Source organism: Megalops cyprinoides, chromosome 15 (genome assembly GCF_013368585.1).
Source record: "Megalops cyprinoides isolate fMegCyp1 chromosome 15, fMegCyp1.pri, whole genome shotgun sequence".
Taxonomy (NCBI): Eukaryota; Metazoa; Chordata; class Actinopteri; order Elopiformes; family Megalopidae; genus Megalops; species Megalops cyprinoides.
The window spans coordinates 24,426,738-24,452,551 of record NC_050597.1 but is presented as its reverse complement, the minus strand read 5'-3'; the positions used below and the strand labels follow the sequence as shown (position 1 = coordinate 24,452,551).

At 49.9% G+C, this 25,814-nt stretch overlaps 1 protein-coding gene across 27 annotated transcripts in view; it reads left to right on the top strand.

Moving 5' to 3' along the window:
* Positions 1–21,340, top strand: part of camk2g2 (calcium/calmodulin-dependent protein kinase (CaM kinase) II gamma 2) — an 80,135-nt gene extending 58,795 nt beyond the window's left edge. For 2 of the 27 annotated variants that reach the window (XM_036546397.1, XM_036546395.1), the window contains 9 exons: positions 2,241–2,281; positions 8,000–8,080; positions 10,337–10,381; positions 10,831–10,885; positions 12,855–12,956; positions 19,227–19,302; positions 19,587–19,681; positions 20,088–20,335; positions 21,208–21,340. In XM_036546397.1, coding sequence (XP_036402290.1) covers positions 2,241–2,281; positions 8,000–8,080; positions 10,337–10,381; positions 10,831–10,885; positions 12,855–12,956; positions 19,227–19,302; positions 19,587–19,681; positions 20,088–20,320 — 728 coding nt within the window. In that variant the 3' untranslated portion in view covers positions 20,321–20,335; positions 21,208–21,340. Of the gene's footprint in view, positions 1–2,240; positions 2,282–3,974; positions 4,008–7,999; positions 8,081–10,336; positions 10,382–10,830; positions 10,886–12,854; positions 12,957–17,257; positions 17,384–19,226; positions 19,303–19,586; positions 19,682–20,087; positions 20,336–21,207 lie in introns of all 27 variants that reach the window. The other 25 variants (XM_036546419.1, XM_036546418.1, XM_036546399.1 and 22 more) reach the window with 18 other exon arrangements.
* The last annotated feature ends 4,474 nt before the right edge of the window (positions 21,341–25,814 follow it).

The following is a 25,814-nucleotide window of genomic DNA, read 5'->3' as shown; positions in this document are numbered from 1 at the left end:
GTGGCCGACGAGGGTGTGGCCCATAGTCCCACCTCTCAGGACTCCAGGAATAACAGCTGATGGTGGGAGTCAGTGGAAAGTGGGGGGAGGGGCTCCTCTACCGCCATGTGGGAAGCTTCTCTGTCATCACGGGCTCACAGAGACAATCAAGCTGAGGCTTGCTGAGCTGGGGGGCATGGGAGGGTTGGGGTTTAGGGCTTAGGGACCTACTGGAGTGGGCTCATCCCCCCATCCCCCCAAACTGTGGAAGTAACAACTGGTGCTTGGCTGGAGGCTCATGTGGAAGGGGGACCCTGAGGTACTCCTGGTGTAGGACCCACATAAGATGCCAGTGCTGGTGGGCCAGCCAGGAGAGAATGTGGCCTGGCATGACCACAGCTGGCCCCGCGCTGCACCTAACCACAATACAGCCGTCATCACATTCCTTTCCAGCATCCAAGGACATTTTTTAGACATTAGGTGTCTGTGTATTTGGGATCCTGTCTCATTTTGTAATCTAAAACTCCTAAACATTTAGAGATGTTTGCACTTGTTTGGCCCAGTGCAGCCATGGTTTCACCAACATAGTATTTCCTGGCTGCCAGTCTCTGACTTGCCCTTGAAGGGCTGCCAGCTGCCCTTGAATGACAGCAAATTACAGGAAAGTGATCAGTCTGTTTTTACTTATTGTCTCTCTCTTTTATTGCCAAGACCTTAACATGACTCCTTTTTGCAGTAATGCATGTCTCCTAAATGCAGTTCATAGTGGGTTCATTCTTTTGGTTGCAGACTCTGCTTTCAGATTTCTCTAGCACAGCAGTCACAGGCAGTTACTACACTTTATGTCTGAGCCTTATATTCTGTCCACTGCAAGCCCTTTTCTTTGTGTTAATGATAGTAACCTCAACATGTTGCAGTCATGCTGACACCTTGTCTTTGGTAATTGTCTGCCCAGACTGTGGCAGAAGAGCCCAGTAACTTCCGATAAGACTACAGCTGCAGCTAGCATTTCTTAAAAGTCTTGAATTGCCATATTAAACATTTTCACCTCAAGCAACGCATGCAAGAAATGAGTTTCTTCTTCTTTTCTGTTATGTCCCTGCTAGTTGTGCTTACTTTTTGAGTTAAGGCCATCTTATCTGTGCTTACTTGGGTGTTGGAGTAGATTGTGTGATCAGGATTTGGTGTCTCTGGACCCAAACACTGCAAGTCTAGGGGCTAGATCAGAGCCATAGCCAGCAGGTTGTCTCCCCTCTTTCCTTAGTAGACACTTAGGGGGAATGTTGCATTCTGGGAGTTGTAGTTTGCTGTGGAAATACTGCATGTCTAGCTTTGATATAACCTGCAAGCCACCTTCCACCTCATTCTAACTGCCGCATGAACCAACCGCCTGGAGCCTGAGAGTGATTTTTGCCTGCATTCTAAGCAATTTTTTAAAATGAAATTATTGATCTTTTTATCTTGCCTTTTTTTCTTGCCACTCCTCCTTCCCTTTTTTCAATGGAAGGTAAGGAACTTTGAGGAACGTAGGAAGTGGGAGAGGTGTAGCTTGTGTCTGTGTGTCTTTGTGTTTGTGTGCCCCTGTATGTGTGTGTGAGAGCGAGTAGCACATAGGTATAATGAGGTGCAGTCTGGGATACTTTTTTTACCAGAGGCCTGCACAATTAATCTTTAAAGCTATTTTTTCAACATTAAATAAAGAGCTACTCACGGGGTGCGGCCTAGGCAGTCACCCAAATGCCAGTGTGAAGTAACAGGAAATGGGGGTGAAGTAGGTGGGGGAAAACTCAAACTCCAAGACCTCTGCTCTTCAGGACAGTAACTGTGAGCAGTGCTCGAGGTTCACTGGGTTCCCCGACTGGGTTGACTCTGCATAATTACCAGGACAGAAATGGCCACTGACAGTGTGGTTTCACTCTACCGGGTCCAGCAGTAGGGAGCCATGTTCTCCGACAGGCGACTGGTCGTGAGAGAGCAGCTGTAGTCTTAAGCTCTTACCACACAGACTTGCAGTGTCATTGTGCTGCTGTAGTTGTAAGTTCTTTTCCAACAAGATGTTTAATGAACTTGCTTTTCAGGAAATGCATTTTCATGTCCACCGGATGCTTTAAAAATGTTAACCCTTACGATGTTGGTGCTTATCAGTCTGCGTTCAGAAGGGTTTACCAGACCAAAACAAACTGAGGGTGGGTGAGGCTGTGTGTTTATTTCCGTTTATTTCCGCCCTGACTGTGCCTTCTCCCTCTTTTCTTATCTTACAGCATGCAAAAGTTTACTAAACAAAAAGTCGGACGGAGTGAAGGTAAGAGCTCTGTTGAGATGCTTTGTGAGCTTTGTGACTGTCACCTTCCTGAGTTTGCCCTAGGTTGCTACTCAATTCTGGGGAAAGGGCCCTGTGGTGAAACCAAAGTCCTGGTGGACTGGGTGGCTGGGCAGTGCCGCCGGTTCCTTGTTTAGTTTTCACTGGATGCTAAGCCCGTCTGAAGAACACACTTTCCTGTGTTTCTGTAGTAGAGAAAAGTACCAGTCACAGCCAGTGGTGACGGTGCGCTCTACAGTAATTGTGGGTTTTGGTTTTCTTCTTTGGTTCTTCTTTGTGAAGGTATTTCCGAGATACGAGATCTGACAACGGAGAGCGTGAGAGAAAGGTCACGGCCTTGGATAGATGGAGAGCAGGGCTTGCAGGCCGAGTGTGTGCGTGACTGTGTGCATCTGGAGTGTGTGTGCGTGTATGTGTGCGTGTGTGTGTGACCTTGGTTTCAGTCACGCTGTATACAGCGATGGTTCAATTACGATCAAGTTACGGCGCAAAATCCGTAACTGTGAACCACACGGTTCTGTTCAGTTAAAGGTGCCTCGAAGGACTCTGCACACGTCTGGAGAAGTCCCTTTGTATTCCTTATTGAATGTCTGTTCACACATGTGTGTTATGCTTAAATTTGACCAAATCCTTGGATCTTTGGGACTGGTGTATAGAGTATATTAGACATTTGGATGAGAACAGCCCTGCATGAGTTGCATGTTGCGGTGTAAGTTGAATTCAGAAAGGCATAATTTGCAGTCTCCATGACCCACAGCACACATGTTCCCCATTCCTCATTATAAAGATCAGATCAGCTTGGGTGGCTCCGCCCCTGGCTCCAGCCCCACCCCATATTAAACACTACCCCTTCACACCTTCTCCTCCCCCCCATGGTCTGAACCCCCTTCCATGGAAATCTCCTCCCGCTGTGACAGTTTTTTTAGGGGTGAAGTTGTGAAGTGGTATCATGTTTGTGAGAGTTCAGTGCTGAGAGCCGAGAGAGGTTTCCATTGAGCCCAGTGCATTTTTAGTTATATTGATTTTTTTAAGAAAGCAGTGACCGTGATGTGCATTATACCATCTTAAAGCTAGGTGTCACTATGACCTGATGTGAGAGCTTTCTTTCTTTGTTTTTTTTTTTTTTTTTGGAGTGCTAAGAGGAGCCAGTGCATGCAGTGAAGAGTCACGATTTACAGGGGCTAAATGTCACTTCAGCGTGTCTCAACAACTCAAGTGAGGGTCTGTGTTACCTGGGGTGTTGGTGACCAGCACATCCAGTGACCATTCTGGATTTTCCAGCATTATTCTTTTTTTCTTTTCACTTTAATCTCACTCAGTATTTTTGTTTGCAGATATAGTAATACGCACACAATCACATACAGCAGGAAGAATTATCTTTATGTAATAATGTTACACAGCTAGGGAAAGCTTAAGGTATAATTTTCCTTTCTATCTCCTGCATTGAGGGATACAGTCGGCACTTTAAGGAACTTTTTTAGTATCATTTCTTCCTTGAAAGAAGCCCTCTCCCTTCTCTCTGTTCCCCATTCCTCACTCTTGCAGAGTTCATGTGGATGTTCTTCTGTGAGAACCTCTAACCACCAGCTGTTTTTTTTTTCTTTTTCTATTTTGTGTTTCTTTTTTTCTCTATTATTTCCCTGTTCTCTCTTCCTTCCTGTTTTGATCTGTTCAGAAAAGGAAGTCCAGCTCCAGTGTTTATTTAATGGTGAGATCTGTTCGGTGTCTTTCTCTCTCTCTCTCTCTCTCAGCGAGATGAAGAGGGTTGTGGGATTGTTTTGTTAGAATTCCATTGGCTCTCTCAGGTTCATCAGACATGACCCCCCCCCCCCCCCCCCCCCCACCACCTCCACCACCACCTCCTTCACCACTACCCCGCCCCAACATTCCTGTGTCATCACATATACACACATAACTACATGTTCAAATACAAACACACACACACACACACACACACACACACACACACACACACACACACACACAACCCCCTCCCTCGCTCGCTGTCCCATTCAGTCACATGGCTACAGCCTCACTGCTTTCCCAAACTCTTGTCACCCATCAAATTTTGAGCAAATGCTAGGCCAAGCCCTACTGTCCCTGTGTCTGCCCCCCCCCCCTTCCCCCACCCCCCCACTATACCCTACCCCCCAGACCCACAGCATCAGGTTCTCCTCATCTCCAGTCAAAATGGGAACTAGGCAGCACTCAGCCACAGGCAGGAACCAGAACCACAGTCTCCTCTCCATCCATTCAAACCCAGCTCAAACAGCCCATGATTAGAGGGGCAGAAAGACAGGGGCCAGGGTTGCTTTCTCTACGGCGTTTTGCTTTCATTCATCATAAAGTCAAATGGAGAAATAATGCTCAGTTGCTCCAGGGGAAAGAAAGCAATGAAATGGCCTTTGCTGAAAGTTGACCATTTCAGAGATGCAAAGCGAGCCTCTCCCCCCTGGAAGCTCTCGGCGTCAGGTGATTCCCCGTCTCCATGGCGACAGCAGCGCGGACTCACGGCAGCGGGCTTGGCCTAGCGACAGAGGAGGGGCGTTGCGACATTTCTCTTTATTTTCATCCTTTCCTTCATGGATTTGAGGATTTATTTATTCAGTTGGACACACTCTTTTTTGTTTTACCTCAGCAAAAAAGCCTTCTGTTTTTTTCACCTTTTAAATTTTTTTTTTTTCCCTCCATTTTGGTTACCCGCCAAGGTTCATTAGCAATGACCACTCAGATGGAAGGAAAAAACAAACACGACTGCAGGTTAGCTGTCACACGACTCCCTCGCGAATGACATGGAATCCGCGCCACAGGCGGTCGGAGGCTCACGTTTCCCTCGCAGACTCCTCTGTCGAGGTGGTTTTGGGCGCCGCGCTTCCACTCCCCAGAGAGGAGCCAGCCATTTCAGGCCCGGGCCGAGACACAGCTTGCATGTGCTTCATTCACCACACAGAGTCCATCTCCAAACCTCACCTGGACTTACCTACAGCCCTCGCCCCCACCCCCCCACCCCCCTCACTGTCCCAACCCCTCTGGCTCCACCCTGTCCACTGCTTCCAGGCCTCCTGACCCTCTGCAGCACCTCCCATGTAAAGACGTCATGAAACACCTTTCGAATCCTGCGGGGTCTCTGCCAGATTACCTTTCCTGTTTTCTTTCGTCTTGGTTGAACTTGAATGACGGAAGATAGCTATTTTAGGCCTGCATGGAGGTTCTTTTGAAGCAAAGGCACATGTGGCCGGAGCAGAGTCCTCCAGCATCAGTGTGCCTGTAGGGGCTCAGTGTTTTACAGCGTCAAGGAAATTTTAGCAGCTGCTGGAGCAACCTAAGAATTTCCTGCACGGTTGGACCCCACCTGTTGATAGCAGTTAATACATTGATTGTCTTAAAAACAAGACAAGCATATTTAAACATTTTATTTTACAATAGTTGAAATGTTAAGTCATCAATAATGCTGAGAAATAGCATGTGTGCTGATCATTTTACAAGCATGAACAGAATATTTACCTCACTGAATACCACCAGGGCGCTGGTGCTTTCCAGAGCCCGCAAAATTACAGGAGCGAGCTCTTTGTCATGGCCGGGAGGGAGCCTTTAAAAGGCCTTGGAGCACCTCCAGATAGAGGCGTATAATGGAGGTTCTGCTCACTTTCACAGTTAAGTAAGTGCACTGAATGAATTAACCATTAAGGAAAGAGCAGGAACGGGAGGTAAACAGTGCACAGGCTCCACGCCACTTCCAAAATCCACAGTCAGAAGGGCAGCACTCCCACTGATGTGGTAATCGTCGTGGAGGTTCGGGAGGGGAAGAGGCCTCGCCGCGGCTCCGGCGGCCGGGTTTTTTCGGGGGGCCGGGGCTCCGTGCCCGCTGGAGGGTGGGGGGAGCGCGTCGGTTTCCCCAGCTGCCCCTGGCCTGGGAAGCCTCTTTTTTCGGTCTCCCCTGATTTACGCCGGCTCCTGCAGGCTGATATTAATGTGTAATTGCGCATTGTAAATCCTCCAGGGCCAAACACATTTACACTTTCCCACTCTCCAGAGCTCGCTGGAGGGGCCCCAGCTAATGTAGCCGCAATAAAGGAGCGCAATGCTCCATTCTCCCCCCATCCCCCCGTCCCCGACTCAAACACAACCCTTTAAGGGCTTTTTTTTTTCCTCCAAGAGACTCACTCAAAAGCAATAAAGGAATTTTTTTTTTCCAAAACCATTTTTCTTTTCTTCCAGCTCATTATGTTTGGCAGTTCTGTGGTTTTGAGGACATAAACAACCTATAGTGATGCCATTTGTAGTGGAATAGGGCAAACGCTGTCTGGTAAATGACAAATTAACAATGTCTATCAGCTCCGTTTACAATGTTGTGTAGAATAAGATTAATTGCAGTCTGTACAGTTTGCCCCTTGGTGCCGAATCAATCCTGGAGCATTCTACATTAAAAAAACTGAGACATGAATTGGATTAATATGAGCAAAACCCTAAGCACAAAGAACAGTAAAAAAAAAAAAAAAAAAAACTCAAATGAACCCTTTGCATATCAGGACAATTCACTGCATGCACAGGCCGGTAGATAACTGGATATGCGTAGCGTCAATATCTAGGGGCCCTCCTCTTTGGCTTCTTCCACCAGTGGGAGATGGCTCTTAAATTGCCTTTGTGGGCAATTGTGGAGCTGCAGTGCACCTGGTTATTCTGATACGGTGCCACTAGGTGGCGCTGTCTGTGTTGTGCTCTGTCCCTAGGGCATGGTCACCTATTCTGCCCCAGCAGGTATGGAATCAAGGCTGGGGTTCCCTCTCATTTACCTCTTAATGTGTGTAGAGCTTTTTAAATTGCATGTGTTTATCTGTGTGTATACTTAGACGTGTTATTGCTCTGTGTAGTCTCTATTTTAAAAAAGTTTTTTAAGAATGTAGAAGCCAATAAGAACAGACTCCGGCACTCACACAGGCAGACACCGACACAGAACCACCGCAGACGTGCACTGTGGCACATTCACAGGGGGAAGTGAAAGACGGCACATCAGTTAGCGTGTCAGGAATGCTAATAGGCCTATGCCGAAAACGCCAGTGCCTGCAGGGAGGGCCATCCGCTCTCTTTCTCACTGAGAGCACTGCTAGTGCAGCAGGTATACAGACTGGGTTCAGAGTGACCGCACACACACATGACAAAGACTGCCCATATCAGACTCCCACACACCCGTCTGTTGCCCGTCAGATGCCAGCTGAGGTCCTCTTTCATACACACTTCCACAGACAACACACACACACAGAGGCAGACACTGACACACACCCTCACAGCGTTAGCGTGTATCAGTGAAAGTTGGGCGGCCCCCTGACCCACGCCCACCTCTGGGAGCCGAGATGCTGGGTTCCGACCCCAACTTCCTTCCTTGCAACCTTCCTCTGCTGCAGCCGTTCATTGAAGGACAGGCACCAGGGGCCTGGAGGGGTGGAAGCAGAGGGTGCTGGGAAATGGAGTCATTCAGGCTGCCTCTGCCTTTAATGGTGGGCAGCTGGTCAAGGCAAACTCAGAATGCTTTGACCTGTGTGTGGGGGGGGCGGTGAGGTGGGGGGGGTCAAGGACCTGCACTGCATCTGGCTCTCAGACTGGGCTGGGCCTTTGACCGGGTCCTTTGTTTGCGTTATCTGAAGAGAAAATCATTTTGTTTTTGCTTTTCTTTTTTCTTTTTTGTTGTGTTTTTTGCCCCAGCCGCAGACAAACAACAGTAAAAACAGTGTAGTAAGCAGCAGCAGCACCAAAGACAGCAGCATTTCATCCTCCGCACCGATGGTACCTCATCTAAACTTGGTTTCTTTGTTTTTTGTTATGTTTTTTTTTTAACCAGCATCATTCTAGTTTTAGTTCTTTTATGTTTAGTTTTGCATTTTCATTAGTTTGCCCCTGGGTTTTCCTCCCTCTCGTTCTGTTCTTCCCGTCCCCTCCCCCCTTCGCCTCCATTTTGGAAATGTGTGATATCGACGCTGGTTTTGATGACTTAGCCAAAGCAACTGGTTTGCATCCTGTGATACACACTTGGCTCCTATTTTACCAAGACCTCCAGGGCTGAGAGAAACTGAAACTTCTAGGCTTTTTTTGGATAAGCATTCACTGCCTGACTTTCAGTGTTATCAAAAGAAACCAAACCTGGTTCTTTATGTATTAACTGAACAGTTCATAAATTTCCTGGGTTATTGTCTACTGTTAACACTCTTCAACAAGCAGCAGTGGAGATAAAGGGAATGAGGAGTTCAGGGTTAATTCTGCCTGCGCTAAAGCAGACAGTCCCAAACATTTTTAAAAAAGATTGATACTACCTGTAAGCTTACATGCCTTTTTCTGAAACTGACACAAATTTTTCCACTGAGACAAAAAAAAAGACAGTTCAGAAAAAGTAATACGCAGAATTCTTGATTGAATTTTTTAGTTTTGGCTGAAGCTGGACTGACTTCTCCTGATTGGATTGGTCCCTAAATCAGGCTGAGGGTGCTTTTGTCTGGCCCGTGGAGGTTTTCAAACTGTATGGAACCGCACTGCTCTGATTGAAAAGTGACCTCAGGTATTAGCTGTGAAATTCGGCCTGCTTGCTTTTAAAATGAAAGGGATTGAGGAAGGATAGCGAACACAAGCCCTGAGTGAAATCCTTTTACGGTCGAGGTCTAAAGGTAAAAATGGAGCCAGCTTTTCTCAGGAAACGGAGTATTCCAATTGCAATGAAGATGCAGTCCCTCTTTCAAAAAAAAAAAAAAAAAAAAAAAAAGAACGAAAGAAAGATTGATAAAATGCTGACGCCATTACAGCCGCAGAGCCATTAGAAAAATCTCAGCGGACAGAAATGCTTTTCAAGAGCGGAGCAAAAAAAAAAAAAAAAAAAAGTTGACACTTTTAATGGGCACTATGTATAGGTGATGTGACTGCCTCAGGGACCGAAAACATAATCCATCAAACGGTCATTTAAACCATCCCCATCTTGGTCGCCTCTGAGAGCGGTGGCCTCCTGCTTGGGGTCTTGGTCATACCATGGTGGAGACAGCCGAATGTGAGGCAGGGGAAATAAGAGAAACAAAGAAAACCCGCTCCCGGTCACGCTTGGCAAAGTGACTTACACAGGGAGGGAGTGTGGAGAGCTGGGAGATGCTCTCAAGGTCAGATACAGTGAAATTATCAGGCTTTGAATTGGTTTTTTAAAAAAAAAAGGGGGAAAAAAATCAGGCTTTTATTTGGCAAAAAATGGCGGTCGCCACATTCTCTTCTGGCAGTGCTGACAGCGCCAAAGTGGTGTGACATCACGCTAAAAAATAGCTTCTGATGGAGCTATAAAGTGGAAGGACTCCAGTGCCTTGACATGATTGGTGCTCCTGGGTAGGCTCTGAGGTGAGGGACTATCCTGGATTACTGTAGTCTCAGGGGCCTGGACATTCCCCAAATCAGAGGCGACTGGCCTAGAAAGCGCGGGGACTGCATCTTCGTGTCTGCGAGTCATGTCGAGTGTACTCCAGAAACAGCTTCCTGTCTGTGCGTGTGTGCGGTGGGGAGGGGCGGGGGGAGCAGTGCATTGTGGGTGCCTGGCTGTGACGCAGCGCTGGGAGCAAGGCGCTTGTGTGAGGGTGTCCCCATGCCGACGGTGTGTTGGGGTGGCAATTGGGGGTGGGTTGGGTTGTGAGCTTAGGAGCCTGAACACACCACCCGCCTCGCCTAGCCCCCCCCCCCCTCCCCCCAAATCTACCCCTCCACCCCACCTCTGCTTCTCCCTCTTCCTGCTCTGTCCACATTCAAGAGAGCTTTCTATTTATCTGGTATCTCTCCTGACCCCTAGCTCAATCCCATAATACCATCCTCGGGGTCCCTTCTGTTACTGTGCCTACAGGGCTGCTGCTGTCACCCCCCTCCATCCGGGTTTGTGGTGTGGGCTCCTGGGCTTCGCAGCACTGTTGTGTGTGTGTGTGTGTGTAGTTGGAGGGGATGTTCCGGGGTCGAATGTTTGCCACCCCCCCCCCCCTTTCCCCTCTGTCCATCCCTGCATGTTAAACTCTTTCCTGCTTCCCCTAGGAACCACAGACCACAGTCGTGCACAACCCAGCCGATGGCATCAAGGTAAGCCGCTGCGCTCTCCCGCTCCTGAAATTCTCAGCGGGACAAGGAGAGGGCTAGGTGGCGGCACGCGCCCCCCTCGAAATTGGGCCGCGCACCCCAAACGCTCCTACCCCCCCCCCCCCCCCCCCCCCATCCCCCCTTCCCTCCCACCTCGGAAACCGCGGGGGTGTAATCTCCCGAACACTGAGAGCGAACACACGCTGCACTGCACACAGTGTACGGCCTCAGCTCCTCCGTTAGCGGAACCTCTGGGTGACGAGTGCGGTCACCCCTCGGCTAAACCTGCTGGATTGTGTAGGGCTTTGTAGTTCCTGTCAGGGAAGCCTGCTCCCTCACTGTAAAGAGTACTGGAAGCCTTGGTTCTAGCAAGCTGGGGCTGATGGCTGATGGCCTCCCTCTCTCTCCCTCTCTTTCTCTCTCTCTCTCTCTCTTTCTGTCTCTTTCTGCAGGGGTCCACAGAGAGCTGCAATACCACTGAAGAGGAGGATATGAAAGGTAGGAAAGGTACACATCAACCCTTCATGTTTCTATGCATGCCGCTCGGTCGGGTCGTATCGGGTCGCGCCGGGTATAGCGCTATTATATGTCTATTGAGAGAGAGAGAAAGGGCAACAGACAGATAGAGATGGCAAGAAAGAGAGATGTTTTGATATATAGATACAGATGAATGTGTGTAAATGTGAAATATGGGGGTTCGGAGGATCGTTTCCCAGCTGTTTCACTGACTCTTAATGGCCCCTGCTGCAGCTGTAGTCATTAGAGTGAGTGCCATTCATCAGGCAGCTGTGACAGACCACATGATGACAGGCACTTGTCTGTGACAGTGCGCAGCTGAGAAATGGATCCCGCGGTCGGCGTGAAGGAAACGGCAACCAAGGACAATGTCTGGGCACGGAAAAGTTCCGAGTGACGCGTCACAGGCAGCTGCGGGAGGTCTGGGTGGGGGGGGTGCTTTTGGAGGCGTCAGGAGACAAAAAATCTTATGTCTGTAGTGCTGTGCCAGAGCTATGAGGGTAATGACCTCCCCTGACCTTAGATACTTAGCGCCATGCTGCCCACAGTTTGGGTGGTATTCCCATTTTGGGAACCAGTCAGTCCACAGTGCGCCACCTTCAGTCAGTATAATTAAATGTCTCTCTCTCACACACTCTCTCTCACACACACACACACACACACACACACACACACACGCGCACGCACTCATCCCTGATGTGTGCTTTCGTGGACATTGGAGAAAACCCACCGCAGGTTGTGTTTGACCCACGCTCACCAGACTGTAAAGCTGCAGCCTCTCGAGTAGGCCCTTGGGCCGGTGTCGGGTGGCCGCTTAGGGTCAAGCGTAATAAGCACTGTCCCCTTACGGAGGGAACACGTTTCAATAGCAGATGCGTGCAGTGCGGCTCGGTGCAAACGTGCTGTGGGGCACAGCATTGAGCCGCTTCTGAAAGCCAGCAGCTCCTCTGAATACACTGACAAAACCGCCCTCCCAGATCAGAGCCTCAGCGCTTCCAATTCAACCCCCTCCCCCCTCCTCACCCCACCTCCGGGGAGATATTAAGCGCTGCTCACATTTATAAGGGTTCCTTCTCGTTGAATCAGCGGGGAAATATAGCAACAGTCTCCAGGGCGAGCGTGTCCGCTGCTGACACAGGGCGTGCAACAGTGCAAAATGCCTCGCATTCTGGGAGCAGGTGAAAATATTTCCTCACAGAGGTCTCTTTCAGTGCACTTTGAAGCCTTTAACACACAAACACACACTCTCCCTTCCACAGAAGAGAGAGAGATAGAGAGAGGGAGTGCGTTCTTGCCAGAGCTGCAGGCAAGGAGTCAGAACTGTAGGGAGGAGTGTGTTGTCACGACTGGGTGTGTAAACAGTGTTTTGGGACGGGGCGAGGGTGCGTCTTCTGAGCCCCGTGGAGGGAGGGCGGGGGCACGCCCACGCTGGAACGCGTCTGCTGTGTCATTGTGTTTTCGTGTGGCGTGCGTGCGAGAGGGCACTTTGCAGCAAGGGCTGGGGGCGGGGCAGGATGTCCTCTCTCCCGGAACAGTGCAACGTCTGACTACACCAATCTGTTCCTGTGTCACGGAAAGGGATGTTAGGCAGCACCGCCCCCCTGGCTCCCCTCCCACGGAAGCTCTGTTTGCACCCATCAGAGCGATGTTTTTTGTACCACAGATAATGTTCTCCTGCATGGATATCCACCCTCGCCACTGATACAGAGTGACAGTCCTTGCTCTGTGGGTAGAGGAGGAAGAGGAGGAGGAGGAGGAGGAGGAGGAGGAGGAGGAGGAGGAGGAGGAGGAGGAGGAGGAGGAGGAGGAGGAGGAGGAGGGGGGTGGTGGTGGGGTGGCAGAGCTGGGGTCTCTCACGAGGCGGGAGGGGGGTGTGTGGGCGGAGACGGGTGGGCCCGGAGGTGTCCTGCTGTTCCAACCCCGCTGTGTTTCTCTTTGGGCCCGGGCTCGATGGCGGCAGCGTCTGCCGGCGGCGCTAGCAGCGACAGCGCGGTGGCGAGCCAGTGCAGCGCGACCGAGGAGCTGACGGGCCAGGCGGAGTCCCCTCAGTGCCCGCCCGCCAGTAAGTTCACCGCGGCCTGCCTCCCGACCCCACCCCGACTCCCCCCCCCTCCCCTGCCCACACTGCCTCCCCCCTCTTCTTCTCTGCTCCTCGTGGGGGTGGGGGGTCCTCCAGCTTCCTCCACACCCTCTACAGACAGAACACTGTCCCGCTCTCAGACTCCTCTCCTGGCTCCCCAGGTGAAGCCCTGTCCTCCTTCAGTTCCCTGTCTTCTGGATCTTCTCCTCTCTCTCTCTCTCTCTCTTCGTTTGTGCACACCCCGGCACCCTGGCTCTCCCTCATCCCCGGCCTTTGACCCCCAAGACTGCAGCTCCTCGCCACTTCCTGTGTGCTGTCCTCGACTCTTCCCCTTGCCCTGGCGCGTAGAAACGCAAGCACCTTCTGTTTATGGTGATGTCATCCCGATCCACGCCCCCGGTGTGAGGCTTCTGCGGCAGCTCCAGATCTCTCTGTTCCCAAAACGCGCCCTCGCCCCCGCCATCTTGCCCGACTGCTGCGCCCCTTGCTGTGAAGCTGTCCTGTTGTCCTCCCTTTTTCCGCAACGCTGTGATGAGGGCTGAGAGCTCACACCCCATGCCCCTGGAGCTTAACGGCAGCTTGCCCATTCCTGTTCTTGCGTCTAACAGTCAGTTGCCTCTGGAAACCTCTCTGTCCGTCTCTCTTTCTCATGTTCTTGCCACGGGTCGACTCTGTGTTCTCTGCTTCCCCTAAAATTACAGGTTTTATTATTTCTGTTTTGGGGAGTTTGGTGTTCTTGAAATTTCCTCCTAAAAACGTACCAGGGATCTGCTTTACGCCCATGACTTCTTCCTGCCAGCGTGTCCTGTGACGCCCACCTCCCCCTTCTCTGCTGTGAACCCCCATCTTTTCTCACATGCCGTTTGAACCCTGTGCAGTTTGGTGCCACGCCTCTAGGGGGCGCGTCTGTGTCTGGACCTGCCCTCTTTCCTCTCGGCCAGTGGGACGCACACCAGGACACGGACCCCATAGCGACCGTCAGACTGAGCGGCGGTCAGGGCTCGTGTAGCTCAGTGCTGAGTTTCACGCGGTCTGTAACATTCACCATAAACCGTGTTCTGTGTGCGTCCAGCACGCGCAGCGCCTCCAGTGCTGCGCCTGCGTTAACGCCATACTTTATTAAGCCGTCGTACGGAAGCGCTAACTCGATTTCGGCCCACAGAGAAGGCGTGTGAGGACACATTTAGATGAATCGCTGGACTGGCTGAGGAGCGGACCTCTCGTAAACGTCCTCTGGAGATAACGCGGCCGGCATGCGGTTTCACAGGGTTCCATATCGACGTCTCGCAGTCGTCTTGAGATATAAACCGGATGGGCAGATACACACTGAAAAGAATGAGGTTTACAGGGCATGTAGGCTGACTCACCGCGCAGTGAATATGTCCAGTATATCCACTTCAAACGTCAGGATTAGTTATGATTTATTCATCGTTTTTCTGGGGAACACAAATAAATGCCTGTTAATGACCTCCAGGGAGAAGGTTTAGTTGGACGTGGTTAAGCGCAAGCTGATTTTAGCCAGGCTTGGGTGTCCCTCACCCCCTTTTAAAGACAATGGTGGATAGAGGCGCGTGTGGACCGTCCCACCAGCGCCAATCTGTCGTCCCCGCATATGCCACTCGGTCGTGCCGTCTGCCAAAGGAAACACTTCCTCGTTTGTTGCCGTGCCAAGCGAAGTGGCGTCAACACTCCTGTCCCAGCTCCTCGTGGCAGCTGCTGACGACAGGCCGTCTGGCGTGTAACACCGCGTGCCTGGGCGTCTGCAGCGCGCCTCTGGTTCAGTTCGTTACGAAAGCCCGCTCCTGCGCCCCCCCCCCCCCCCCCCCCCCCCCCCCCCCCCCCCTTCCAGCGAGGAATGCGCTCGTTACACACGGAGAGTCCCTCCCCCGCACGCCCCGCTGTAATATTTATCGGAGCTCTGGAAGGAGAGGGCGTTAAAAGCCTTCGAGGAGAGGCCTGCAGCAGCGTACAGACGCCGCTGTGGCAGGGTCTCTGCTCTACTCCGGTGGTCCGTTCCTGTGCCCTCACCGTGCTGATTCTCCCCCGGGGCCCTTCCAACAGGTTCAGCCGCCGTGAGATTCATGGCCGAGGAGGCCTTCGATGATTGCAGCGTGGAGAGCTGTGACTCTTTAAGGCTCACAGTAGTGGGGGTAGGTAGAAATGAGGGCAGGGCGAGGACAGCTTCCCGTCTCCATTGCAATCCATTCCCCGCCCCCACCTACTCAGTTGATCTCCTCTGCTGATCTGTGATCAGCCCTTGAGGGTAAACACAAACTCCTCACTCCCTCATCGCTGATCTGGAAACAGGCGGGACCCGGTGGTGGCTGTAAATCTCTACAGAAAAGTGTGATAGGTGTGTGGCAAGTGTCTCCGTGGTCTTGTCCAGTGTGTACCTGCATGACATTATTGTTAAATTTGTGGCCTACTGGGGCGCTGGCTTGCGGCACCACAATGAACAAATTGCAAGGCAAGTCAGGAACTCCTATTAAGCAGCCTGTTACTGTATGCACCTGTTGCAAAATCTTCTCCTCTCAAGCTAGCCTAATTACTCTATCCACCCAAATCGATTCAGCAGTTTTGCTCGTAAGGTTTTATCTGTGTGGCTGCCACAAGGGGAAGCTATTTGCATTGTTTTATCATCCCAATAAGAGCCAGTCATTTATACTGCTTATATAATATTCTTTATATGTTATCTTGCTGTAAAGTGTTCCCAAAGGACATGTCATTAATTGTTTATCTGTACTGTAATCCATGAAGTGCTCTTTTCTTGCACTGTATGAGATAAGATGGGACTGACTGATATCAGGCATCCTAACAGAGCGGGTGGCCCTCATGCCTTTGGGTTGGACCTGCTTCTGATCACAGGAGAGGTTCTGCAGGAAAGTGGTGACACAAGGAGCTGGACGCGGGTGACAGGCCACCTTTGGGCCCCGCGCTGCTGTCCGCTTGCAGGATTTCACTAACCTTATTCAGCTTTAATAAATTTGGCCCTGCCGGCGCCTTGCGGGGCTTGAATTATTCAGGAGGGCCGTGGAATAAGAGGACGGGAGCGGAAGTGCCAACTCTTTCAGCTTTCCCCTGCTGAGTACGCCATACCGGTGATATCCCTGCCTGGCTGCCTTCCCTCATCCTGGAAACTGCACACTCCCTCTCTTAGACACACACACACACAGAAGCACATACACACACATATGCACAGAGAGATATACACACACATATACACACACACCGACACACATACAAACTTACACACACATACAGATACACACACACACAAATTCACACATACAGATACACACACCTCCCCACACACACACACACACACACACACACACACACACACGCGCACACACATACAAATTCACACACACAGATACACACAGGCATACACACCTCCCCACACACACACACACACACATGCACAGTTAGTGCCAGGTGTTGGGTTTCCCAGCCACAGCCGGCCCCTGTACTGTCAGTCCGCTCCAATACCCTGTCTACCATCTCTCTCCCTCTCTCTCTGACATGCAGAGAGTGGCCCTGACCTTCTTAAGCTCAGTGACCTTTTCATTTATTTATCTCTCTGACATGAACACTGTGCCCTGACAGCTGATCCGCGGGCAGAGGCCTGAGGCGTGGCCGGACACGAGCTCACCGCCTCGCTCTCCGGTCACAGCTCGCTAACGGTGGAGGGCTCCTCTGATGACAGAGCTGTGTCCCAGAGAGCTTTCTGTGCTTTAGCTCCTCAAACCAAGCCCCCGGTCGACCCCTCCCTTAAGCTTCTGCGCAGTGCTGGTGCCAATGCTGCCCCCTGCTGGCCCATTCCACTTAATGTCCAGCTTAGTGAGCAGCTCCAGCTCTGGCTGTGTGGGCCTGTGGCCAGACCCAGTCTGCCTGCCCAGTCTTCAGCTCTGTGTTTTTGTGTGTGTGTGTGGGGTGGGGGGGTGGGGGGGGGGGGGGGGCTGTGCCTCAATGCCATATAGCCCTTCTCCGCTACTTTGTTATGTCTCCATAGCAGTGATGGGTGGTGTCATGGGCAAGTCTTTCTGCATCAGATGCCTTCTGCTGTCCCAGACCTGTCTCTCGCTCCCAGAGTCCTGCTTTGTAGTCTAGATCTGTTGTTAACCTGATCATGCATCCTTCTGTCTGAAGTCAATGTCTCTTTTTTATTATTTTCTCTTCCCTCTGTTTGCACGGACTGTGTGTTTGATTAATCATGTGTGCGTGTTTGTATGTTTGTGCGCATTTTTGTTGCTGTTACGTTGATTTTATGTTGTGTCTTTCAGCCGGCCCACTGCATGATGTAAAACGTATTGCGTGGAACAGTTCAGGGCAGGGGTCCTGTCCAGAGTTAGAGCATGCTCAGCCCGCGCCTCCTGCCGTGCCTCTAGGGGGCAGCAGCGCACAGCAGTGTAAGTGCAAGGCTGCCCGGGGCTGTCTGTCAGCACCGCTTACCGCACACACTCACACCATACACTGCGCAGTCTGCTTCCCATTCAAGACAGTCTGTCTCCTCTATCCTCCACGCACCGGCTTCACTAACTCCTCCAACCGCTCACTCCTCTGAACTCCGCCGCTGCCTCGCTTTCCTCTCTCTCCGTAAAGACGCGGCCCGCGTCGGAATTCCTGCAGGCACACGCAGAAGGAGCCGTGGATTAAGTTTGTGTATAAAACGCAGGCTCTGAATGCCTGCGCTCCTCGGGGGGCGTCTGCAGGCGCCGTCGCGGACGTGCCATCAGATTTCGGGTGTGCGGAATGTCTCGGTGTGCCGAGAATGGCAGTTTGAGCGGCGTTTAAATATTTGCAGTTGTTTGTGCGCTTGTGCTGTTCCTGAAGAGAGGCAGTAGGCGCATAGGAACGCCTGAAAGGATTTCAGCCTGGAGTCTTGATGGGATACTGTCACTCTGGCCCAGAGCTCTGTGCTTAAGCCCCAGTGCTGCAGTACAGTGCAGTTACACTTGCTTTACAGTTACAGAACATGTATGTTGTGTCATGAGTGCTGTAAGTCACCTGACATAAAGACATGATTATACTGTAAAAACTGAAATGAAAATGACTACTTTTTGCGGATTGGGGGGGGGTGGTGGTAGAGAGGAGACAGTGGGTGGGTTGTATTGTCTAAACCAGCGTTTCCCAAACCTCTCCTGGAGGACCCCTTGTCCTGCTTGTTTTAGATCTCTTCCTGCTCCGACACAGCTGATTCAGATGATCAGCTCGTTATAAACTCCCGAAGCTGCTTAATAACAAACTGATCGTTTAAATCAGCTCAGTTGGAGGAGGGAGAGATCTAAAACATGCAGGACAGTTGGTCCTCCAGGAGAGGTTTGGGAAACGCTGGTCTAAACGATTGCAGTTAGTTGGTGTAGATGGGGGGAGAGGGGCGAGAGTCGGTGGGTGTTGAGTTGATAGTGGAGTGGGGGTGTGATAGTGTAGGGGTGTAACAGTGCTACGATTTTGTAAGTGTTGAGATACACAGTGAGGAGAGCTGGCTGGTTAGTGGATCAGCAGTTCTGTGGTGTCTCTCAGTGGTCGTTGTTGGAGAGTGTAGGTGGCTGTTCAGGGAGGGTCTTGACAGCAGGGCACTACAGTCAGAAGTTTTCCCTCCTCACCCTCCCTCCAAAACCTGGCTCCCCTCACCGCGGGCTCCTGGAGGACGAATCGATCGAAGAATCTGGGCCTTCCTGAGGAATCCCATTGGCGGGAGAGGGGGGCCCCGGGTTTTTTTCCCACTCTCCTCGGTCTCGTGTTCCGTCGCTGCGGATTTGGCAGCGCGCTGGCTGGCCTCCGAGATGCGGGACGCTGTTCCAGGGTCAGCCAGAGGACGGGGGCTAGCGCGGCGTGGCAGCCTGGAGGAAAGAGCGATGGAATGCCTTAATAGCTGCTCATTTTCCTTCCGAATAAGGCCGCCGTGTCAGGGTGTCCGAGCGCTGCCCAGGGCTCCTCTGATCAGACCTGACTGCATATTTCTGCAGTTTTAGGCAGGCAGCGGCTTGCCATGGTGGAAAATGGCTTCCTTTGACCTGTTCAGCTCCCTTTGTCCCCGGGGGGGGGGGGGGGGCCACGCTGTCATGGATGCGTGGTGATCTGTGGGGACAGGGGCACAGCGGGATAGAGAGACAGATAGGAGGGGAAAAGCATGCGGGAGGGGGGTTTGGCTGCTGATCTGGATAATATGTCTGAACTGTCATTTAGGACCGTTGTCTGTCTTACGCTCTGTCCCATCTTTCCATCCCACTCTCTCTCTCTCTGTTCTAGCCCGCAAGCAGGAAATCATTAAGATCACAGAGCAGCTGATTGAAGCCATCAACAACGGGGACTTTGAGGCTTACACGTGAGTATGACACAATCTCCCCTCACTGTGGCCACCCCTGCGCGCTGTGACCCAGCACGCACTGCGGCCCACACTGGCTCTCCCCCGACCGTCCCCATCGTACACTGCAGCAGCCTCTGACTGTCCAAGACAATTCCCAGCATGCACTTGGGCCACAACTGACTAACTAGTGTGGTCTTCTACAATGTCTGTTCCAAAGACCTACGCATCACATGAGCACCTGCCCTTATTGTTTACCAAGTGACGGCAGTGGGGACCTTATGAAGGGGCTCTCCCTCTTGCAGGAGAATTTGTGACCCTGGGCTGACCTCTTTCGAACCCGAAGCGCTTGGAAACCTAGTGGAAGGCATGGATTTCCACAAGTTCTACTTTGAGAACTGTGAGTAACTTTACATGTGCAGCTACTCACTATGTATAGAAGTCTCTCTCCTTCAGAATGCAAATGAATGTAATGAAATGTTTAATCCAAAAAACCAATGAAGGTTAACAGCCTGGAATTTATAACTTGTACAGAGGTACACACAACACATTCATTTTGTTTATGTGCAATTTCAGCATTCAGATTTTTCTGAAGATTTTCTTTAATGACAGGTCAATGATAATTAACTAAAGAACATATCTAAAGCATCATGAAATGTGAGCAACCAATGAAATGTGATATCAGAGCCACCCCTTTAGTCTCACGTAGTAAAACCACCACTCACTGGACCGTGAGTAATGAATGGTACTTCATAGCGGTTTTCAATATGCTGGATGGTTGATTTATGTTTTGTCGCCCCCTGCAGTGTTGAGTAAGAACAGCAAGCCGGTGCACACCACCATCCTGAACCCGCACGTGCACCTGATCGGGGAGGATGCCGCCTGCATCGCCTACATCCGCCTGACGCAGTACATCGACAGCCAGGGCCGGCCGCGCAGCAGCCAATCAGAGGAGACCCGTGTCTGGCACCGCCGCGACTCCAAGTGGCTCAACGTCCACTTCCACTGTTCAGGAGCCCCCGCCGCGCCCCTACAGTGAACCCACTGGGCACAGGTAGGGGCACTCTCTCTCTCTCTTTCACACACACACACACAGACACACACACACACACACACACACACACACACATACACACAGACACACACACACACACACACATACACACACACACACACAGACACACACACAAACACAGACACACACACAAACACAGACACACACACAGACACACAGACACACACACAAACACAGACACACACACAAACACAGACACACACACAGACACACAGACACACAGACACACACACAGACACACAGACACACAGACACACACACAGACACACAGACACACAGACACACAGACACACACACACACAGACACACACACACACACACACACACACACACACACACACACACACACACACACACACACACACACACACATTAACACAACACTAACACTAATATGCACACGCATTTGCGCGTGAGCGCACACACGCACACACTTACTCACTTACTAATATGCATACACACAACTCATACACTCACACACACGCCTACACTCACACGCATGTACATACACACACGCACTCATACATACACTAATACATAATCACAAACATAAACATGCTCATACACACTCACACATACTTTTGCGCACTGACATGCATAACACACATTCTAACACATATAGACACTAACACTCACACACACCACACATACACACACTCATGCAGACACAGACACTCATAAACATACTGTACACACACACACACACACACACACATACACATGCAGACACACATCTTGGGTTCTCCTGCACACGAATGAATCATACCTGCAGGCAGAGGTTAGCACAGACTAGGTCAGAGCTGTCCGTCCCTGTGCTCAGCCTAACGCTCCCCCCTCTCCCTCCCTCCCAGCTTGCTGAATTCTCCAGCAGATTGGAGCGTTTCTTCTCCGTGGTGGGATCGGCGCCGGGAGCCCGGCCGGACGCGACCTCTTGAAGTTTTAAAACACATGAAAAAAAAAAAAAACAAAACATAAAAAAGCCAATCAACGACGACACCACCACCAATTCAGTCCAACCCTCGCCTGATGTTGGGAGCCGGCTGTGGCAGCGGCTCCGCCCTCTGGACGGTGCATGCTTCTGACGCCCACACGGGGGCGCTGTCTTGTCCTCTGTCCATGGATCCATCTTTTTTGCCCGTTTACACTGTCCAGAAGGTGTTTAAAGTATTTATAAATATATATGACAAAAAATTGAAATGTATCAGAAACTACAAACATGTATGTACGTTAAAAAAAAAGGAAGAGGAGTTCCAGCGATTGAGGTTTAGAAATGTGAATTTTTACAAAGTGCACACCTGTGGTTCATGGGAAGGTGTGGTTTCTTTTTTTGTTTTGTTTTCAAAAACTTAAAAAACATGTATATCTAGATTTTTGGATGCAAAAGTCAACAGAGTAAGATAGGGCAGAATATCTTAAGAAGTAAATATGTTAATATCGGAATTAAAAGCACCAAAGTGTAGACTTTAGGCATTTGAAAGATATTGTTTTAGTGTTGGTTTAATTACTTTCGGGAGAGAGGGGGTGGGTGGGGCAGGTTTTTAGTATTCTCTTGTGTTATTGTGGAACTTTGATTTTTAATCTCCTGAATGATGCTGTACTTGGAAGTATTTTGAGTTTCAATCAAGTTCATTTTAAAAAGGGGAATTTTTTTATTTAAGATTCCTATGTATAGATTCTATATAAGGAGACAAGTGAAAAGGCTTCACTTTCAGGGTTTGGGAAGGGAGTTGGTGTATGTCCTCTCCTCTGTCCTGAGCCCACCCCCCTGCCCTTGGGCTTCTCACTTTGCTGCGTTTTGAAAACCCGTTTGTACACACTCTCTCACGCATGAGAAGGCCCAGGGTCCAGGCTTCTGAGCTGTGCTGGGCTCCGCCGGGTTTGTCTATGTCCGGCAAACTCCCCCCCCCGCCCTCACCCCACCCCACCCCACCCTCACCAAAACCTGAAGTTGCACAACACATTTAGTATCAGTGTTCAGAGACATGCCTTCAGCCTCTCCAAAATCAGTGTCTGAATGACTTACCCACAATTCCCGAGGGCACTAAACACTACTGACTGAGGGATTCTGAATGCTCCCTCACTCACCCCTGCCCCCACCCACCTTTCCCAACCCTGTCTTACCAGGGGAGTCTGAGGAGAAATACACTCGGACCTCACCCCCCAGCTCAAACCACAAACACCCGAAGCCCAGTCCTCTCTGTGATTTTGTTTCGTACCATTTACTTTTAAGAAAAATCAATCGATGGCCTGAACTGTTTTGTATACACTTGAGACTTTATGCTGTTACGTTCACTCTCAGTGGACCTTCTGCAACTTCAGGTTGGCCCCCCCTTCTCCCTTCCCTCTCACCTCCTCTCCCCTTCTCCCCCTCCTGACCCCCCTCCCCGCCTCTCCCCAGGGATCAGATCACTGTCCGTCCGCTTTACCATCGGCCCGCCCCGCAGGGCGTGGCCCCTCCCATCCACAGTCTTGTGTACTCGGGTGCTGGTTCTGGTTCTGGTTCTGTTCGTGTTTGTTTGCTGTACCTCTGTACCTCTCTTCCATCACCGGCCTGTGCAGCCTAGGGAAGGAACGCATGTGGTGCCTGCTCTGGACCCAGGCACAGCGGGGGGGGGGGGGGGGGACGCTGGCAGGCGTGGCAGTCTGTCACATGACCAGCTGCCAGCCCGGCGAAGGCAGGGACAGGCGGCTGTAGGCCCGAGAGCCCTGCCAAAGGCAATCGAAGGTTTGGTTCACCATGGTTTCTGTTCTTTATGTTATTATTGTTAGTATTCTTAGTGCTGGTATTATGATGAATAATTGAAGTCATGTTTTTATCTGAAATGTAAATAACTATGGAGAAGTTGAAAGGTAAGGGTTGGAGCTCAGGCCTAGAGAATCTGGCAACTGTGTGTAGTGGGACAGAGCTAGGCCTCAGTGCTTTCTGTCCTGTTCCACACAAACACATATATACACGTATCCTGACCGATCCTTCTCAAAACGAACGCGCACACACACACACACACACACACACACACACACACACACAAAGGTCTCCCCTCAAGCAGCTGAGCTGTACCCAGTGCTCTCTGTACCTTCTATGGTGGAGGGCTTCTTGACAGGACAAGCTGTCGGGAGGGGGAGCTTGCCTTCCCCTGGTAAAGACTCTCTCTGAGGCAGACACCCCCGACAGCGCTCTTAGAGAGGGGAGGAAACACAGGGCTTGTCTGCACATTCAAAAAACACACACACACACACACACACACACACACACACACACACACACACTCACTCACTCACTCACTCAATGAGCTCCCTTTAAAACATATCCCTGTGTTGACAAATGGCGAAACATCGGAACACTCTTTGTTTTCACCGTGTTGAGTAGACAATGTGTGTGAATTGTAACGTCGGGGTTCTGTGCCCGGGGCTTGCTCTGCCCCACCCCTACACCCCCCCACCCCCCCTCCTCCAGCTGTGTACCACCCTCTGTCATACCTGTCAGAGACGGTCAGCTCCGCCTCTAGAGGGTCGCTTTTCACTGAGGGGGAAGCAGAAACTGGCGGGATTTTAAAAACTCAAATCTGTTTCAGAAGAAGAAAAGAAGGAAAGAAAGAAAAAAAAAACGGACTGACTTGCGCCCCTACCTTTCCTAGCACTTCATGCGTACCCCCCACCATGCTGTGTAACACACTGTTGGGCTGTGTAACATATCAACGCCATGACACTGTGTCACCTCCTCCATGATGCTATGTATTATACTGATGTGATGTTCTGTTTTAAGTAGTTTTTTGACTTGCGCTGTGGGTACCGGCTGTCTTGCCTGGCCAAGCTAGATTCACGTGTGTGTGCTCACAGCCAAGGATTGTTAATGTGGAAGATTACATGCTACATTGCAGTTTACTTCAACTCAAAAAAAGGCAACAACAAAAATAAAAACAAATTAAAGGGATGAAAAGAGGGAGACACTAACCGATTAAAGAATAGTCATAACCTTGATGGTACTTAACTGCTAGCTGAAAAAAAGAGGATAACCTTGATATACTTACGAAAACAAATACTGAAAAAGTAATTCTTAAAAAGCCACAGTTTAACAAGAAAACTATATATGCAGTTTTACAAGAGGAAGAAATATGCATGTCTACTTTCTGGTAAATATTTTTCACTGTCTGTGTTTACTTGATTAAAAAAAAAAATGGAAATCTATGTTAGTTGCATCTTTGAGGTCAATGAAAACTGCTCCGTCTCAAATATAAGTGATGTATCACATTTTAAAAAAGGAAAAAATGAAAAGCCTTAGCTTGGTATGTTCCCCTCCTTATTAGTAAATTTATTGCATTGTAACCGTATATTATGGGGCTACATATAAATATACTCTGAGTTTTAAATTGGATGCTGGATTTTGCATGATCATACAACTAATAAACCATGAATTTAAAACTATCAAGTGTTTGTTTGAATGTTAGTAGGTCTTCATCATAGCTTTGTTATTATTGAAACTTGATCTGAAAGTATTTAATAAAAATAACATTTCAACAGTGTCTGTCTGTCCTGTCTCTTGGTGCCACTATAAAACAGGACTCATTTGTACTATATTAACTGGCAGTACGTGGCAATTACAGTGCTTTAGAGTTACATTTGTGAAAGTGAAACTAATATCCAGAAATGGTGCTGTTCTTAAGAATGGGAAATGTCATCCAGCCACAGTGGTCCCATCTCTGTAGCAACATGTTGCATGTGTGCTGACTTGCAGCTCATGCCGATTGTTGATTGGCAGAAAGATGCCACATGGGGCATCTGGGCCAATCAGAGGGGCAAGCAGGGGCAAGCAACCTTTCAACAGCAAATGGTAATGTCATTTCACAATGGTTTAATCCTATTACAGGAAAGAACTGTTTGTTTTAGATGGCAAATACCCATTTCTCAAGACAAAGAAAGAGTTTTTATGCCAACTTTAACCAGGGTTTACTCTGGAAATTTCCATCAGATACTTTGCTATATGGCAATTGGCAAAGGACTTAGGGTGATGAAATTATATGATAATGCTTAATGCTAGGACCTGATCAATGATACATGAACTCACCATGTAAATGCGCATACAAATAACACTTAAAAGAACCTGTCTGCTACAGAAATTGATTTATTTCTGCTATGAAGCTCCAGTCAAACTCAATTTCTGAAGGAAGGTGTGTATGCAAATATTCCTTACAAACAATTCCATCTCAATTTGTTAATTTGATACCTGCATTTTAAGGCTGCACTCTAGTCAAATAGGCTGACGTTTTTGTGTTGGGTTTATTAAACAGAGCGGCGGTAGGCCTACTCACGGGTAGTAGTAGTAGTCCGGCTTCAATAAGGTGTCTTCTCAAGATACGTAGTTACTGTTGTTATGGCCATTACGTCTCAACTATTTATTATTACAGAAAATTCTCCTTTTGTGTCAGCAACTGCTAAAAAGGTACTTGCTGACAGATGAAAC